A 20,935-nucleotide genomic window follows, 5' to 3' on the forward strand; every position below is an offset into this window, starting at 1 on the left:
GCTGACATTACAGAAATAAGCCAGATCACAGTTCCGATCTGAGCTTGTGCAGATAAAGGTCATTGCAGACCTTCTCTTGAAATGGATTTGCATCTGAGGTATTCAAAACGTAGATAGGGCTACGCTTCATGACAACTGTGTTATAAATGAAGCAGGTGCAACAGGCGAAGCTGCATTCTTTTCAGCAACATTAACAAAAGCCATTCATGCAGCAGTGATATGTATATAATTTACCACTTCCTGCATGGCTGTTTTCAACTGCTCTTCTTGAAGACTATTCCATGTTTTGCAAATTCTGTGGTTTGAGACGTCATTTGAGACTAGTGCTAGAATGTGAACTGGCTTGTAGCAGGAAAATGCATATGAAATACGAGGTTTCGTAATTGGTGGCAGAATTAAACTAATTTCTGCTTCCCACTATCAAATGCTTGTGAAAATATTTTCCTTTTAATCACGTTTGCAAAAAGTCTTTCCCTACCAGTTGGTTTGCTAGAAAACAATAAAATCAAAATTCAATCGAAGCTAGTACATTGAAATTGTATGGGGCCTATAGGCCTGACACGATGATCAGCACACCTTACGACGTTGTACTACCAAACTAAGTGCAAGTGCCTAGTGTTTCATCACACAGATCTTAACATTAAATACACGAGTGACTTACAGAAAAGTCGCGTTATTGTACAAGCTTTTGTAAAACAAACTTTGTAAAAATATTTTTTAAATTTTTTTAGAGGGACAGAAATGCTGGAGCATATCGCTACTTGCATGGATTATAATATAGTTGTGTTCAAAATAAAAATGCAATGATTATAGAAGTGAGTCACGCAATATTAAAGCTTAGTTGGCAGACCTGGTCATTACATAGTGTGTACAATCGGCTGTCCCCGACACACGGCTGTCCTCCCCACTGTGGCGTTGGGTTAGTGCAGCTGCGGCTTCGGAATCGAACACCTGTTCCACAGGTTCGTGAGCACTCGCAGTAGTCACCGTATTCCGTCCATCCGCCGTCCACGGACGGGACTACGTCCTGCGTTGTGTTGAGACACTCCCCTCCTATACACCACTGGTGAGCACAGAAAGTAAGAGTTGGGCGTCGATCTTTAACTTACTAACAATAGTTCAGCTAAACAGCAATAATTGAAGTCCACTATGTCAGGAAATTGCTGTTTTCTAATGAAAACTCAATCAGTTATGCTAGGCTGTTATCACTTGACTGCTGAGAACATGATATTATGACATATTAAATTGACACATACCCTCCGATACACCACTGGAAATAATAGAAGGTGCGAGTTGCATGTTGATATTCAACCTGATGAACAGTAGTTCAATTCAAGGTAGGCAAAGTTCCCCACGCCAACTTTTATAGCTGTTCTATAATGACAAACAATACATCACTATTTTTTTTCAAATTAAGGATTATCATGCTTAAAAGTTTGCATTCCCTTTCTTTTTAGTTCTTCTCTTTTTGTATTGAAAAAAAAAAGCGGCCATTAAATAAGATTTTGATTTGATGAATGGTATGGGATTCATGACGCTAAGATTTTTGATGTCATAGGTCGTGTAATTATCCAAGAATTGCACCCTCGATCACCCGTATAGTACGGCACCGAAAGAAATAAGCCAGTTCGAAGTTACAATCTTAGTATGTGCAGATAAAGGTCATTGCAGACCTTCTCTTGAGTGGAGTGTCACTGAGATGTTAAAAAAACAACTTGATAGTCTTCATGAAGACTATATTCACCTTAGGGAAGCTCAACAGGGAAAGCCTGACACTTTGTTTTCTTGTGTTTGCTTGTTTTATTTGTTTCTCTGTTATCACTTGCATTTTTTACAAATGCCGAATAAATAATGATAATAATGATAATAATAATAACAACAATAATAATAATGAACCAGGTGCATATTGGAATGTACAGGTGAAGTTGTATTCTTTTCAACCATATCAACAAAAGACATTCATGCAGCAATTGCATGTAAATTACCACTTTCTGCTAACTGGCTGTGCTCATCTGTTATTATGAAAGATAATTCCATGTTTGGTAAAGTCTGTGGTTCAAGGGGTCATTGCAGACTGGTGCAAACTGTGAACTGGCTTATTTTCGTCGTCGGCTTTGAAGTCGTTAAAAAAAACCCACAAAACCAAGAACTCGAAACCTGAAACTGCAATATGTCTTTGTCATCGTAGAAGAGTGATTACATGATTACTTCCGGGGCGTAATAATTATCTTGTTTCTAGAAACAGTCACTATTGAATCGGTGCTTGATCTTGCACTAGACCCCGAACAGAGATTCGTCATTTCTTACATGAGAAGTACTTTTACCAGGGAGGTGGCACACCTCACACCGCCTGCTTTTACCTACCAATCCATCCCCACACGTCGTTCCCTCAGCTGGCATCCCAAACATTGTCCTGGAGGAAGGTGTGTCGGAATAGGAGCACCAAAGCGCCGTGCAGGTTGTCTGTTGACAAAAATAAAAACAGCAAGTGCGAGCATGAAAAACCGTAAAGCATGTCAAACACTTGGTTATTCTCTCTTATCTTCTGATTGTTTATAAACTGTATCAAAGTATGACAAGTTTCATCACTATGCTAACTATGGGAAATACGAAATTGTCCATGGAGAAATTAATTTATTAGTTTCATGGCTTGGTAATGATACTGACACGTATCAAAAGACTTTTGAAAGACCAGAGACTTGGGCTCCGTTGCTAGAGATTCGACTTGCGATTAAACGCAACTTCGCATCAAACGCAAGTATTGCCCGCAAATTGCGCTTGATCCCTGCGTTTCGTTGCTAGAAGAGACTTGCGTTTCAGCGCAATTTGCGTTTGATTGTCACATTAAAGGGATGGTACAGTATTGGTTGAGATGAATATTTAGCTTTTAACTTCCATTTGAGAGATACTTAGAAACCCCTTTATGAAATGGTAAAAAGCAGACAATTCTAACAAGAATTCAAAATTAAAAATGTTGATAAAGATTGCTTTTGAAATGTCGGAGATATGGACCACAAACAAAGTAAAATAAACAATTCCTATTAAATGGTGGATCCCACTTTCATTAGGATTGCTTCAAATTAACTTTGAATGCATCTTCGAATTATACTCTCCTTCATAATTCCTAAGAGATTTCTCACTATCTTAAAAAAAAAATCATCATCAAAAACGTGGAAAGCCTAAAGCTTCATCTCAACCGAAACTGTACCATCCCGTCAACAATATGGTCAATTACGAGCATTCAGATTTTAAACATTGTGGACGAGGATAGTCTGAAGTTATCCGAAATAAATCCCTGCAAAAAGCAAGCGCATCGTCTTCTAATGGCAGCAAGCGACCGCGGTATAGTATTGCCAAGTACGCTAAAATACGAAAACATGTGTCAAATACCTCGAGTAATGCAGCTTTTTAAAATGGCTAGGATAACTTAATATGCGCAGAGTTTGCTAAAAAAACAAATTATCTAAAGCTGTGGTAAATTCGTTGTCAAGGAGCTTTAATGATCACATTTATCGCAGCTTGTAGTTTACACTTTGAACAATTCCTTGACATGGGCGAATAACGAGATCGTTATTACATAAATTTGATTATCAAATACTATGCTGCAGCGAAAAAAAATATTGCTAATTAAAATTACATGTGTATGACTTCAATTTCGCGGGGTTGTCATTCTAAGGTCGCCTACATACGACATTACACGTATCACATCTCTATGAACACTTTGCTGTGGCTAGCTATCTAGCTGCGCATACGTATACGTGTGCATACATGCAATACTATCATCGTTAGACGACTCGGATCAAAGGGGAGGGGTGGTGGTTGTCCGCTTCCGGACGGTTACAGACAGTGAATCGAAGTTATCAACGGACTACATTTCTGTATAGTTGCTGAAAATTTCTGCATTGTTTTAGCGACTGATTTTACTTTACACCATTCACTAAAGCTTTGTTGAACAAAATATCAATAGGCCTATTCTAGTGCCGAGTAGTAACAATGCCTCTTTTTTTTTTTTTTTTTTTTTTTGCTGCAATGTCGGTAGTTTTATTGACCATAAGGAATCAAAGTGACAATTGTAAATCTTCACTTTTATAGATTCAAAATACGATTTTTTGTTTAAGGCCGTGTCACACCATTCCGGGCAAGCTACGCGGGCTTGTGGCGAGGAGGTAGTTTCCAGCACGGAGAAGATTTTCAGGGGGCGAACAAGAATGTTTGCAATTTTCATTGATGCCTTGTCATACCGTACGGGGGAACTTCTGCGGCTTGACTTGCGGGGAAACAAATTTACTCCCCGGAGCTCTCCGCAGTTGATCCGCACCTGACAGTATCTAGCGCGTAGTTGCCCGGAGGTGCTTCACGCAAGTCCGATTTAATCGCAGCCAAGTTTTGAGCATGACCAAAACCTTTTCCGGGTGAGTCGCGGGAATGCCCATAGAGGTCCACGCAGAACGCCAGTAGGAGACCCTTAGCGGCAGTACTTCCCAGGCAATTCCCACGCAGGTACTTCGCAGTCCCGTATGCAGCCAAGATAATGAAATTCTGTGAGATTTCAGCCATTCCATTAGAGGAATTTCTTCAATGAGTTGTCAGCCCCCACGCGACTGGTACAAAGGTCACACAGTATACTCGCAAGTATAACGCGTGCAGCAAGTAAGACACATGCGCTGACTCGCACAAATCCTTTTCCGCCCTCAGGAATGTCCGGTATGCTAGAAAATCCCTACACGTAACAAGCCCGAGTAGCTTGCCCGGAAAGGTGTGACAGGGCCTAAACACGGTTGCGGCTAAAAAAATATGCGTGCGCACCTCCGGGCGACTACTTTTGAGATACATGCTAGGTACTGTCATGTGCGGATCATCTACGGGGACCTCCGGGTAGTCAAAATTGTTCTTTGCAAGTCGCACGCAAGGCTGGTGTGACACGGTCTTAACAGGCAATTCTTTGTTCATGATTACAATACAGCTCGAAATTATGTTGCTACCCACTCTCTTCTCTGAACTACTTCCTATTCCGGGTACTAAAGTATCCCTTTCTTCGTCACCTTGCATTTGTCGCTGTTAGACCGTTGGGAGAGTCAAGCTAACTGTTAGGGATTACGTCTCATCCAGCTGTACCTCAGGTTACAATGATAAATCTAATTTCCTGTACACACGTGATCATATCATTTGCCGTAAAATACTCTGTATTAAAGTACTCTTATCTATATGTATGTATCAATAAGAAATATACGTCAGAATGATTCTATGATTATATTATTTTGTATGAGTGGAAAAAATAACAAACTGAACTGAAGCTGATGCAGCAGTGCTCTAGTTTATCGAGAATTTATAAAATGAGGCTTAACGCTGATCATGAGGCCCACTACAGTACTCACAATGCCTGAGACATCGCACAGACAAAATTTGCAAATGATATAGTTGCAGATTTTTTTGGCTTACAGCAACGTTACTGAAGGCAGTCTTATTTCCGGTAGCAAGTTCGCACTGTCGATCAAGGTCATACGTAACGCCCGGAAGGTCAAAAATGCTGCTCAGATTACTTCCGGGAATGTCATCCACACAGGTCAGGGTACTAAAACAAAAGTAGATTATAATTATGTTGGAAACAAAGAACAATGATCAACTTAGCAACATGATTATTAAGACAAGACATTGAAGATTAACTTAGCAACATAAAATCTTTTTCCTACTTATTGCCATATAGGTCCCATTCTTTAATTCCTACTTATTGTATTATAGATCCTATTTCTTGAACTTGAATAAAAAAGTATTTGATATTTGTTTATGCTTTCGCTACGAAGTGTCTCCGGAGACATGATATTTTCGGGTTTTCCGTGCGTCCGTCTTTCCGTCCGGCAGCGTAACTCTAAACTGTTGGAGGTATCCGACTGAAACTTGACTTATGTATGTATATATATATATATATATATATATATATATATATATATATTAGTGGGCGAAGTTGTGCTATCAACTTTTGGGTGTGCACACTCAAGGTCAATTCTTAAAATTTCACTATTTCCACCATATCTATCTAATGCCAACAATATATTCTTGAAACTTTTTTTATGTTACCATGACAAAGTATGCGTTGTTGTTTTTGTTTTTTTGGTGATATCATTGGTGCATATAATTTATACAATGTATTTGAAGAAACTGTCCTTATCAGATGAATGATAGACAATCGGCAACTTGTACGACTTTGAATCATGTTTTCTTTTTCTTCTTTGATGATGAAAATGAATAAACTATTGAATTGAATCTAAGTAATTATATGTGTTACCCAATAAAGATCCTTTAGAAAAAAGTGTTGGGCAATTGGGCCAGAGGTCAAAGGTCGAGTGATAATGCTAAAATGTAACTATTTTTTCCTCCGTATCTCAGAAGAGGCTCAAGGTTTCTTCAGGGAACTTAGTACATATGCGTTTAGCTACCTGGCAGTGATTCTCTTTAGACTTTTGGGGTCATGCGGTCAAAGGTCAAGGGTCAAAGGTCAAAGTCAAATTCACAAAATTTCACTATTTCTCCCATATCCATGCAATGCCTGAAGGTATTTTCATGAAACTTGAGTGCATAAATGTATTACCAGATAAAGGGAAAGTTACGGGCATTGGGGTCAAAGGTCAGAGGTCAGATGTCAAGGGGAAATCCTAAAATTTCATTTTTATTCCATATCTCGGAAATGGTTCAAGATCACGAATCTTTTTAACACCATACATGAGCGTGTACTGCCTGACACTGATTCTTTGAATTTTAGGGGTAATGGGGTCAAAGGAAAGCTAAAATTCTACTATCAGATGCTCTAATTACATTTTTTTTTCTTGTTACCTTGCAGATTACTCAATGCATAAAATAAATACAACTAGGTATATACATGGTATACATGCATCGGTAATGGAATAAAAAAAATTATCTTTTCTCCTTTGAATCATGTACATTTTAATCTATTTTTTATTATTGTTTTTCTAAGGTATTAGTAAAAATTTTATGTATGATATTACGTTGAACAAAATAAATCAAGCAAACAAACAAACAAACAAACTAATTACTGCTCAGTGTAGGGAAAGAGCTTGGCCATGGAGTCAGAGTTCAAGGGAAATGTGTAAATGTCACAATTTTCCCCATATATTGAAAGTATCTCAAAGTATCGTCATAAAAATGAATATTACTAATTAGTGATTATTGAAGAATTGTGGGCTATGGGGTCAAAGGGCAAGTGAAAACACTCAATTTCTCGAATACCCGTTGTCTTAAACAATCCATCCATCCATCCAAATTAAACCTAGTACAAGTGAAATAAACACTCGACACATTTGTGACAATCATGTTTTTTTTTTTTTTTCTGTTTTGCCGATTACGTGAAACTGCTGTCTCACATTGTCAAGACGTACTCGACCTGTTTGGATACCTGGGCATTATGCATTCCAGTCGCTATAGCGACGTTTCTAGTTTCAATGATACATTTGTATTCATGGGATGTAAGCTTTTTCAGCTGTGCGGCATTTCAAATTACAAGTAAACATGAGATATGCTTTGAATCGGATTTGACAGAAGGATAATGAAAGCAGAAAACAAAACGGCAAATATTAAGGATGAACATATGCCTGATTCCATGATCTATGGGCAAAGATTATATCCCAGTAAACCAACAGTGTAACTGAGATGTAGCAAAATGAAATAAAAACAAACAAACTAACAAACGTACCGTATTCAATTTTCATGAAGTCATGCTAGTGCTATCAAACCTAAAAACTGTTTCCTTTTACACTCTGCGGTATGAGAATTAGATGACAAAACAATCGACATGGCACAAACAATTTCCATGAGAAAGTGATAAAACGAAACGATGCGAAATGAATTCAAGAAGAATAATAACATAGTACTGAAAGTCTCAGAACAGATTACAGATAGAGGAAATCAACAGATATTAGATGATTTAAGAATAAGATGAACTAAATGAAAGTTCTATGATCCTGATCATTGTGTATTTGTCTATTTCACCTACTTTATGAAGATCTTCATTTGATTTGAACTGCAGGTGGACCAGCGAAAGGCTTTCGATGCCACTTGGGACGATCGCAGACATGATGTTTGTGTCTTCCGTACAGCCGTACACTCCATCGTGTGACAATGAAAGGCTGCAGAGATATTCAAACACACTCAAGACAGGAATAATGGATGCAAAACATCGAGCGTTTAGCAACACATATCCCCCTTCCGAAAATCATTGTTATCATCAGCAATATTATGATTACCATTGTTATTGTTGTTGTTGTCATCATTGTCCATTATGTTTCTGCTGTTGTTGTTAATATCTTAAAAATGAAAATGAAAACGAAGTATTTTGAGAAAACGGCTTTCAAAATTAACCAGATCACATCCAAGTCACTTCGCTACTCAATAGCTCAATCCATGCACGCATATTCAATAACCTCAGTAGGGTTGAGTCGGGCGTGTCTTTCCCCTTCTCTTTCCCCTTCCGCTTTCCTCTTGCTTCTTTCCTAATGATTGATTACGAGTGCGGAATATGATTTTTTTAGTTTCTGGGCTTTCTTTTGTTGTTAAAGTAATCCACATATATAACAATGTGGATCTCTCTTTTCATATATATATATATATATACATATATATATATATTTGCTGATAATTTTGCTTACTTAGCTTGTATTTCATATATTTACTAAATAGTTTTTGTTATACAATATTGTTTAAAAAATGTGAACATTATTTATTTTGCTATGTTGCGCACTGTACGCTGTTATATATTCTGAGTGGGAATAAAAAGAACATTACTGAAAGAAAGAGATGCGTCTTAATGTACGGACTCCAGCTGCAATGTAATTGTTGGTGCTTCATAATGCAGTCTTCGGGTAGGTTTTCTGCTTTTTCAGGACCAACTTATTTTTAAGAGAACATGTTTATTTTCTTAAAGACGTGTGCATTCCGTCATAGTTATTAGTTATTTCTTCCGGTCTTGATTTAATATTCTGCTGCATGGATTTAAAAAGAACATGAAAAGTTAATAATAGACGAAAATGTACTGGTCTCAGCTACAACCCATAAAAATCTTAGAGGAAATGGAGCAGAAACAATCTTTGATGTGGGCATTTGAAATATTAAAAATCACTTTTCTGTTACACTTGGAACTCTATTCAGAAGGAAGTTTTCACTTTTGGGGGGTTGCGGGGTGGGGGAGGGGGTCGAGTGGACCCTGCTCGTCAGTGGGATGTTCGTTCGAACCCCCTCAAACTCACATAGTTACGGGCCCTGGGGGTCTCATTCCATCTGAGGACCTATATGGCAGAGTTAAGGTACATTTTTGTAGGCATATTCTTTCCCTCTATCTACACATATAGAGGAGCGCACGCGCACGACGTTGTTAGTAACCTCAGCTGACTAGAATCGTGGTGATGGTAATTGCTAACCATTGCATTTTGTACTATTTTCTTCATTTGAGGTACTTTATTTTCTGTCAAATTTCTCATGTTTGCGATTTCACATCATCCACAAATTTATATCAAATACACGCGACATGATTATACTGACAGAAAAAAAGTGCATCAATGTAATTAATCGAAATAGTATACGTATTCTTTTAAGTACACTTTCATAAACTGTTGTCAGTTACACTTCAAATCAATATAAGTCTTAGTTTTTCTTTCAAATCTTTTTCAATATAATGTACATTGAGCAGAAGTTCATTTCCTTTATCATGTTCTTTGACATATCATATCCAAGAATAACAACTTTTTCATTAATATCAATTACAAATGGCAGAACATGCGGGCACTTCCAAATCGATCTGCCACGCATTTAGAGAGGATAATGAAAAATAACAGGTTAAAGGATTCTACCTAGGCAACTTACAATTGTTGAGTAGCATTGACTTGAGGTTTTGCTTAAAAATGAACAAAGAAGAATTTTTTTTCGTATCTTCGCAAAGATCATTCCAAACTGTAGGTATACGGTGAAAACAATTGCTTTCTGTGCTAATTAAAGATATGGAAGGTGAAATGAATATTTTTGTCTCGTGGGGTAAGCATGGCTTGCATAGTTTCTCTGTAACGTATCCGTGAATATGTCAGGTAAGCCAGTGGTGGCTAATCGATATATAAATGTCCCTATTAAAGTTATATAAAAACAAATCAGCAACTTTATTTCTTTAAAGAAAAACTCATTAGTGTCAGAATAATACACAAAAAAAAACTTGGTTGACTGAACGACTATAGGCCGTTTTTTTTTCTTCGCTGTGTGACAAATCATTTCTACATGTGAATAATTGTTCGGTTTTTTTAGAGGAACCCCAGTTTCAGAATACGTTCAAAACCCAAAGTGTCAAATCTTATTACGTAAAAGATTTTTCATTTTGTTAGGCCTTAAATCATGTGACACTGTGGGATCAAGAATAGAGATTTCGCATGGAGCAAGTAACCCAAGATCGATACAAAATAGATGAGCACGTTTCATGTCTATCTGGTAATTATCCAGTTTTGTTCATTGGATGTGTGAATAACATTTCAGAAACCTGCAACAATACTCACGAGTGACCAGTTTCGTGTGCCATGACGATACCTGCTTGCAGTCCATTGTTTTCGGTGATGGAACACTTGGATTCCAGGCTACACACTCCTGACACTTTTGCTAGCCCGAGGAGACTGGAGGAGTTGGATTCATGTATGTCTTCCCTAATCACGGACAGAGTAAAGAAAGGTATGCACTTTAACGGTCCAAGTCCAGGATAACATAGACGTATCAAAATAAAGTAAGCGAGATTCGGAGCACCACTAGAGCATCTTATTCATGTCTCAAAATCAGAGTTTCTTAGAATTGTGTTTTGCTTTCCTACTAGACCAGTGAAAGCATACTGACCCACTGAAGAGCACAGCTAGGTCCCAGTCATTCTGATTCGTGTCATTATCGTAACTTAGCTGGGCCTGCCAGTCGCAGAAATCATCCAAGGTTGTCAATGCATCTGCTGTCACGTTAAAAGTCACGCTGCCACCTTGCAGGGCGGTGGCCTGTTGAAAAGACAAAAGACTATTAGGTCATCAAACCTTAACATAAATGATGATGTGGGTTCTCTGTGATTATGCTGTTTTATAGTTTAAAGCTATCCTCTTTCAATATATATAATTTGCGTCTGAAATTGAGAATGACACCAACGACTTTAGGTCCCCCCCCCCCCCCCACGTAACGAATGATTAACCAACAATTCTCGAAACACGGATGAACACATGCGGGTGAATCACAGTTGCTATTAAATACCGGACATCACCAAAGCAAAAATGGAATAGATGCTGCAACACTAAATCAAAAGTATAATCAGCGGTTTGATATACAAGTCTTGAAAGATAGCAATAACCACCTTTAAATTGAATGTCTTCTATATAATTCTGTTCACAGCTAGCGCATGAAACCGGTATAATTTGCATGCATATCTAATCTAGGTAAGCTGAATTAAAACCTGAGAAAAATAATTTCCCATTCAAATTGATACATCAGTAATGTTCAGTTTGATAACACGTTTTTTTTTTTTATTGATTGATGCAATTGCTGCTTTAAGAGTAAACAGTGACCAGTGACACCACATTATTGTGATTAATCAGTAGACCGTGATTCTTTTGTAAGGGATGCCAAAAACGAAGGATTATTGTAGAATGTCTTACCGATGGCGTACTAGTAGTTGCGATCATGAATCGCACAACTGAGAAACGTAAATCAATATCCAGGCTGGGATCGAGATATCTCCGACTCATCTATACTGACACATATTGAGGACAAGCAAACAATGATTCAGAACATGCAGAAGAGATTTATAGAAACATTGATGAGGATCCAGACGAAGTTAAAATTTGTCTTGTGGATATCTGCAAACATCTTGATACATTTCCAAAGAGAAAACTGTTCAAATCTGACCGGAATCACAAAAAGCCAATTGAAGATATACATCAAACAAACAACAACAACAACAACAACGATCTACGATTAGTTTTGTGATCTCAGCACAAGATATCGTAGTGACCCATAATATGACTCGCGCCATGAGATGGAAAGATTATATCTTGACGAGTTTTGAAATAATTATGTTACAATACTATTTGCTTTATGAAAAATGGATGAATATCGATTAAGCGATCCATTCTCTTGGACATTATGAACCGTTTGATTGATTTTTTTTTCACCAACTTGTCAATTTGTCATAGTGATGAAAGATTGACGAGGTTTTCTGCCCAAGACATTTGTTTTTATTCATCATATTCTATATATATATGTAAATATATATATATATATATATATATATATATATATAATTACATATATATATATATATAGTTATATATAACATAATTATATCAAAAAAAATTGGGCAGAAAACTTCGTCAATTTTTCATCACTACGACAAATTGACAAGTTTGTGAAAAAAAGTCATTATATTATAATGGTAATGCATTTTTTGTCGATGAAGTATAGGTTTATTTGACTCAAATTTACGGCGTCCCACGCCTTCTTCAGGCGTGTTAGGGTTCTTGACAATGACTTTCCTGAAGAAGGCGTAGGTAGTCGAAAATTAGAGTCAAATAAACCTATACTTTATTAAGCAAAAATGCATTACCTGATTGCTTTTACATTTCTTTAGGGAACCAATGCGTGAAATCTTAATCTTTTGTGTATTATGCATGTACATGTTGTATATATATATATATATATATATATATATATACATATATATATACACACACACACACACACATATATATGTATATATATACATGTAAATATATACATATACATGATATGATATACAGGGTGGCCCAGAAAGAACAGAACACCTAAGATCTTTAATTTCATTAATATTGTGGCAAATATGTCATTATTTTGCATACTATTGGAAAGACCATTCCTTTTCCAATAAAAAGACACCAAGTTCTTTAATTTTGGTTGATGCGTTATGATTTTAGGACCATTTTTGTCAACCCTTGCAATTTTCAGAATGTGTTCATTTTGCACTCTCAGAGATACCAAAACCAGCGAGAATTCGACTTGCCATAGAGCCAGTAGCGCACAATGTGTGAAATGTGGGGGGGGGGGGGGGGGGGACGGTGTGATTGTCATTGCCCGTTATCATTGTGACTAATGTGAATGTCACTGTGAATATCATTGTGAATGCTACTGGTTCTATGGCAAGCCGAATTCTCGCTGGTTTCGGTATCTCTGAGAGTGCAAAATGATCACAAATGTCATTTTGAAAATTGCAAGGGTGGACAAAAGTGGTCCTAAAATCATAACGCATTAACAAAAATTAAAGAACTTGGTGTCATTCTATAGGAAAAAGAATGACCTTTCCGATAGTATGCAAAACAATGACACATTTGCAACAATATTGCTGACATTAAAGATCTTTCGGTGTTCCGTTCTTTCTGATGGGCCTAGGCATATGTATTACGTATCATTATACACATACTTATTACACACAAAAAAATGAACAATCGTCTGTGTATTTCTTAAAAGTGACAAAAAGTAAAATCAAATTTGACCAAAACTCAATAGTTTGTTACGACAAAAGTCTTCTTATTGGGTTGTTCACAAAAAACTTTTAGGGTCACTTTTTACTTCAGACTCACAATGTTCATGATGGCCATTGCATAACTCTCCGTCTCTTCTCCGAAATCCTGGTAGACCAAGCTGTCTACGAGGTAGAAGACCTCGATGTACTTTCTGCCCAGGTACGGTCCGTCATACAATGTTTCATTCCCGGGCCCGGCATTGGCACTCGCTCCTTCTCCGGTATTACCTGCCACCCTCATTCCTTGTTTTATTAGTAGTGAAAAGATAAAGAAGGACTATTGCTATACATATATGACAATATATGGCGAAGTGGAAAGTATATAGCTTCGAATCGAAAGACAAAAAGAGTTTGGCGAGATTTGTTGCTGTTGTTGTTGTTTGGTCTGGTTTGTTTGTTTTTTTCCTGCGTTTGTTGAGTGCGCGAGGTTAAGTGGGTTTCTTCTCGGTTCAATTGGATGATATTGATATTCTGACAGTGTATTAACACATTAAGTACGTATGCAAACAAAATTACCTTGATTCTATTGATTCAACCTTTGGTTACATCATATTATTAAGTTATTTGTGCAATTTATGTTTCACATGTTCTACGAATTCTAATGATGAGGACTTATTGTAAATCTGCGGGGCGATTTTGGAAAACAGTTTTTTTTTAATTCTTTTTTTTAATCGACAACTAAATAGGCCAACCCTTTAGATTGAATTGTAAAAAAAGTGAAAAAATGAAAATGCTTAATTTGTCTTTGAATGATAAACGGGATCCTATATGTTAGCATAAATATGTGTATGAAAAATTGCTTGTTTGTTTTCATTTTGCATTGTGTTACGGGAAAAAATGTTGTATATTTGAATTAATCATTTAATTGTTTCAACTGTTACATTTGAATTACAATGTGCTCAATTAGGTCGTTCTATTGACTTTGTATTTCATTTATGTATGAAAAAGACATTCAGAAATCAAATCAAATCAATCGATCAATCAATCAATCAATCAAAAGATAAATGAAATAATACGAGGTTATCAGGCTGTATTCAAAGGTTTCTGTGGGATTTATATGAAAAAAAGGAAGAAACAAACAAACGAATATTCCCACAGAGACCCATGGGTCTCGTACTCACCTGAGTATCACAAGTCGTAACTTTTTTTTTTTTGTAGACTTTTACACGAGAAGAACATAGCAAACCTGGGTAACTTTAGGGGACCTCCAGAAAGGCATGGCGCCATTTCTACATTCTATCACACTGGCAAAAATATCTGCCAAGTTTTAAAGAAAATTTGACCATGTGTTTTCAAAAAGAAGATCAAAATATGAAAAGTGGCCCAGAAGGGGACCACATCTGGATATGCCAAAACAAACTTGAAAGTACATTCACTGTTATACATTGTATTTACTCCGATTATTTGTCGTTTAGTAGAGGGTTCTTTTAAAGATTGTTTAATATAGATTCTCTGGGCCCATTGGGGCCCCCGAGTAGGGCTTGTTGCCCATTTTAACAAATACATTTCTAATCATCCTAGTAGAAAATACTTCACCATTCATTTGCTATTTGCATTCGTTGTTGTTTTTTTTCTTGTTGTTGTTGTTGTTTGCTCCCCTTGCGGCTTCCGGGTGATGGGGGAGGGGGTTATGGTGCCCATTTTCTTATTAGTTTCTATCACACTGGGGGTGCTAGCTGCCACGTTGGTGAAAATCTGTCATGAAGTTTTCAAGAAGAAGCTGAAAATGTGTTCAGCTTACCCAGTATTTAGCGGATTCAATGGTCCGTGTTAACCCGTTCCCCTTTAAGATTCTGAAATTAGGTTCTCCTGTGTACAGACTTTAGATGAACAATAGGTCACTATTATCTGTCACGTCGGCAGCATTCCTCTACCAATAAGAAAAAGATAATCTTGCGATTTTCTCACCTACGAGACCACAATGGACCGCTCATAAGTTATTTTTGATTTATTCAATATTGGAGGCATGTTTTTCGACATTTACAACTACGTGGGGAAAGAGGGGCTGAAGGGATTGCTCCGTAGGCCTACCGGAAACGGGACATTGAACACCCTCATCATGTTCGCTGATCGCCTCTCGCTTGTAAATGAGATGAGGATGCGACGTCTCCGATGGATTCCTCCGAACTCTCTTGGCGTGATCATTTTTGAGAGGTTCGACGTACAGTACATCATCCTGAATTGTCAACACTCCACGCTGGCATAAAGAGAGAGAAAAAAAGAAACAACATAATGAAACCGAAACAACTTAGCAACACAAGATAACAATAAGGACAATGTACCGACACATTTGTAGACATTGATAATAGGAAAAAGAAGTGATAGTTATTGTACTGAATGACTGACTTCAATGTCTTTCACCAGATGGTTAACAGTCACAAATCAATGGCAGGTGTTTTATTTTCTTACAATTGCTCCACAAGGGCGATCATACTCCATTGTTAATACGTGGACGGGAAATTTCAAGACCGTGCTAATATCTGGAAGACACTGTCCCCCTTTCTGTAGGCGTTCAACAAGGGTATATTGTCCATGCATAGGGATGAAAGTTAATGTGGATGATAAAGGCAAGCCTGTAGGTATGATCAAATACGAACGACAAATACACATCCCTATATAATTGGTCTTTCAGAGCAAATATAAACAAATACAACGAGTTGCAAACACACTCGCATGAAGTATTCTTATGGTCCCTTGTACTTTTCGATGAGTTGGAATGTTTTCCCTGAAGCCATGACACATTCGTTGCCATTTGTAAGGATATCTGTCCTTCGCAAATATTTTTTTAATCGATATAGTCAGCACGATGTCGCTCTTTGAGAGCTTATTTAGGACTGGTTTATTCTCATGGTCCTAACCAATGCAACTGACGAACCTTGCTTGTCTTAAACAAGTACAGTTTATCGTAAACTTAGTCAATTAATACCAATTCATTGCAGGTGCTGAAAGCTCCCGAGGAGTACTCGTGTGAAAGTGAGTTGGAGAAGTAGTGGCAGTCTCTGGTCCGTATTGGTTCTCGTCGGATAGAACCGTCTGCCTCAAGGTACTCGATCTCAAGTCCTGGCCTCATAAGCCAGTCGTTTCGCTCGAGTTTCAAATGATGGAATTCATCGAAGGCCGTAAATGTGATTTCGTGCGTTCTCGGATAGTGTGCATGATGACCGAGACTACGTTTTGAAATTCCAGAAGAGTGACTAAAGCTAGGTAAAATGATGTCATATTCTGAATGTGATTAAAGAAAATGTTAGAACATGAGATTACAATGAAACAAATCGCATCTGAAACAAAATGTCCGATACTGGCTTTCGATTATCGTCCCATACATATTCAAATAACATGCAATTGATTCTATAAATTCTTATCCTCTTGTGGTCAATTAACGCTCAAAGAGCTGATTTACACTTGAACATGAATTATTACAGACCATGTTTACACTTATTTTGTACCTGTTGTTCAACTTTTCTTTTTTAAAAGACTTTCTATTGAAGACAAATCCTCCCTTGGATTTTAATGCAAACAATAGATTAAAAAAGTGGAGGATCTAAATGTGTGATACTACGTGTCTCGCAAAGAGCAATATTTATCTCGGGACTCTGACTAGAAAAGCAAGCATAATTCTAAGTTACATAAGGTGAGGAAGGCCTCAAGTGGACGAAATTCATGACGATCAGGAAATTACAATAAAGAATGATGAGTTTTATTGCCTGCCCTGTAAACTTCCTTACAAAAGAAAGAAAAAAAAGAAGAATCAAACGACCAAAAATCAAACGTTAAAATCCAAATGTTATCAAAGGCCTTTCTTCTAGCTCTGGATGAAAAAATAGGAAAGGATTGTCATTCAATCAAAAGATGGCCATTGTAATACGTGAAGTAAACCGGAGTTGTTTTATCATATAAGATGATAAGTCTAACGAAGAATCAGTATCACCGTAAGACTTACGTTTCAAACGAGCGTAATGATAAATTATATACATATAGTTTAAGTAAGATATATATATATACATATATATATGTATATATATATATACATATATATATATACATATATATATAAGACACACGGATTAGAGACGTGCCCGTGGCACAGATCAAACATGACGCCATAACATAAAAGCTTTTCCAAGAATAAATAGAATTTTCTGAGCTATATGCGTCTTTTTGAAAAGATAATGCATAATAAAAAAAAAATGAACATGAACTGGGCGTAAAAAGGGGAGTATGCTTCACTAAAAATGTAACCCACACTGGCGCCGCCATGTGATTTCAACATAATTCAAATCAAACAGTTTTAGAACATGTAGAAGTTGGGGTATTTTCAGCATGTTTCGAATTCAGTCATTAAATCTAAGTGGACTAGATTGGAAATATACTGACCTAAGCCCCTCTCAGTAAAGGTCATGTTTTGCTTATAATCTTATAATATAAATCAAAATCAAATCAAATCAAATCAAATAATGAACTCAAGTATGTATCGCAGATTGTGTCTTGTGTGAGGGTAGATCACATGCGAAGAAGTTCAACTCGGTAGCATAATCAAAGGTAATAAGGCAACTAGTTTATGCAAAATTTCATGGCTTGAAAGACATTACAGTAACTTCCGCTGAACTTATGGCGTCCCAAAAAAAAAGAAAAAAGAAAAAATGAATTGGACCGATTATAGCATATCTTGAATTTCTGTATCTATGCGGTACTTTATCAGGAGGACATTAATATCTCCTCTTCTCAAAGATCATATTGCACACGGATTAACACATCATGAAGAGGCTAAAAGAGAGAAAAAAAAGAAGAAATCATCATCAACGCACCTTTTATTTCAGATTTCTTCGAATACCGACGTAGTTCATCTTCTGTAAGCACATTTCGGAACTGCAAGGCAAAGGAAATACCAAAGATTTATCATTGTTGACAAATCAGAATAAGAAATAGCACTTCTGTCGACTGACTAAACGGCAATCGAATAGAATTGAGATATTGGTTAATCGATTGCAGACTTTCCTACTTGTATGCTAATAGGAACACTTTGTAACCATTGGTCTTTGTTACAAGTCTTTGTTTTAAGAAACGTCATTGTTACCTTATTTCAAAGTTATATCTATTTCGATATGCATACATATCATTCGCTTTTCGTCGACGAAATGATCATTTTGTAACGAATGACAACATTTCGTCGACAAAATGAACATTCCGTCGAGGAAATGACTGATTTCGTAACGAAATAGGCCATGCGACACTTGGCGCTCCATACAAATAGTCCATGGTTGAAGCCTTATGCCCCAGTCACATATAAACACGGATGCTCAAGGATCTACACGGTGATCCGGGGAAATCCGGGGACGTCCGGGGAGATCCGGGGAGATCCGTAATTTTGGTATGACTGTACACACGGTGTCAACACGGCAGCTACACGGATAAGGCCGGAAGAATGCGGCGTCTACACGGACAAGCACGGCATCTACACGGATCAACACGGCAGCTACACGGATCGGCATCTACACGACAGCCACACGGACCACCCCGGATTGCTCTGCCAACACGACAATCCCCGGATGACGCCGGATGTTTTTGACCTCCAAAAGTTGCCGCGTTGGCATCCCAGATGTCCCCGGATGTCCCCGGCGTCAACACGGTTCTCTCCCCGGATCACCCCGGATCAGATCCGGGGTGGTCCGGGGTGGTCCGGGATGGGGCAATAGTTTCAATTGTACCACCTTCGTGAATTCGGGCCATAATTAATTAAAAATCAACAGCGACACTTACTTCTGAGAGTGAATGGACGCCACCAGCGATGAGAAGAATGATGATACCAGCAATTATTCCAGTTTTTTCCATCATAGAGTTGACTTTCTCTTTAACTTGCACCAGGATGGTGAGGACTAGTACGTTCTTCTGGAGCCCGCATCAATCGGCACTAAAAGACAAGTCAGTTATGTATTGATTCTTAATAGAAAAATGATCAAGGCAACTCTTCGAAACCTTACCATCTGGTGAATGACATTTTCACGGTGATAGTTAACAGATGGCTAGATTATTCTATACTATATATATAGTATGAAAATAAAATTTGACAAAGAAACTTGGGAAATGTCGATAAGTATATAGCAAGTACTCCACAGAGTTTCGGAAGTCTTTTAAATTATACAATATGAGAAAGATAACAGACATAGTTAATGTTCTTGGATTTGTCGATGTCCCAACACACAACTTACGTTATCACACCTACGTAAGTTACACGTGTATAACTACTATCCTGTTTGTTTCTGTGAGCTTTCAAAATTTCAATGCATTGTTATGACACACCCCGACATTACGACGCTAAGCCACCATTCTGTTTGCTTAAAGGGATGGTCTAGTTCTAGTTGAGACTTGACTTCAAGTTTCACTGGCTCTATGACCAGTCTATGTATGTCGTTGCGAGTGGTACGAGCCGCAGTTTGAGCATTTCTGGAGAGCTCGAGGACAATAATAACTCCTCTGATTGTGAATAATTTCGTTTACAAAGAAAAATCAACATAATAGTTTTCACTTTTCTAGCATAATGAAAGAGCACCACACTTAACTCTTTCAGAAAACAGGGGATACCCTTGACACAATTATGTCAGTAACAAGTCCAGGGAATGTGTGCTTTTCATATGAAATGATATTTTGTGGAATTTTATCTATATTTTATTTATATCGTAGTGCATAATCATAATGTGATGTCATGATCTGTGGTAGTCTTCTGATCCGGCGGTCTTGTCACCAAATTTCAAAGATTCGTAACTTTGAAGGGATTGTCCGATTTTCCTAAAACTGTTACTAATGTGTTCTACTTGTATTGCTGCATTCATTCATTCCACATATGTATTGGGGGTGAACTCCCCTTTATGTGATATGATCAAGCAAATCACAATCTTTAAAACATGCGTCAGCTAGGCCTTTTGTCTTCTTCTCCTACGTATTATGTGTGGGAGTTGGTTGTTTCCTAACAAAGGACGCAGCATGCCTCGGAGAAGGAGACAATGAGGCATTGATACGATGTATGTTAGGAGAGAGAGAGAGAGAGAGAGGGGGGGGGGGGGGGACCGTGCCTCAAGCAGGAAAAGAGGGCGTGAGGGAGCACATGTAAGCGAAAGATGTGTCGAAATTTTAATTCATGACCACTACATATATATTAATATGATTCCTAAAGCATTCTGCGTAACTGCAATATTCGTGCATGAGTACTGGATTATTAATTGTTACAGTATGTTTTTGTTTGTTTGTTTGTTTGTTTGTTTGTTTGTTTGTTAACAGGGCGTTACCTGTGATTTTGCCAAGTTCTGTTTGCAAATATATGTTAAGTTAAATGTATATAAAATAAAAGTATAAAAATATCCAACTCATGTCTTAAAC

The 20,935-nt window shown here is 37.4% G+C and overlaps 1 protein-coding gene across 1 annotated transcript; it reads right to left on the reverse strand.

Annotated features, from left to right (window-relative positions):
* Positions 1-820: 820 nt before the first annotated feature.
* Positions 821-19,393, reverse strand: LOC139712089 (A disintegrin and metalloproteinase with thrombospondin motifs 3-like). The gene is made up of 11 exons (XM_071623925.1): positions 19,322-19,393; positions 18,370-18,430; positions 16,491-16,786; positions 15,596-15,761; positions 13,623-13,807; positions 11,667-11,756; positions 10,870-11,018; positions 10,542-10,685; positions 8,006-8,138; positions 2,365-2,463; positions 821-1,063 (listed from the first exon to the last, which is right to left on the reverse strand). The coding sequence occupies exons 1-11, from the start codon at positions 19,391-19,393 to the stop codon at positions 821-823; spliced, it is 1,638 nt and encodes a 545-aa protein (XP_071480026.1).
* Between the last annotated feature and the right edge of the window lie 1,542 nt (positions 19,394-20,935).

The sequence above is a fragment of the Diadema antillarum genome, unplaced genomic scaffold (genome assembly GCF_040938485.1).
Source record: "Diadema antillarum isolate AM-2024a unplaced genomic scaffold, OU_Dant_1.0 seq00001757_RagTag, whole genome shotgun sequence".
In the NCBI taxonomy this organism is placed as follows: Eukaryota; Metazoa; Echinodermata; class Echinoidea; order Diadematoida; family Diadematidae; genus Diadema; species Diadema antillarum.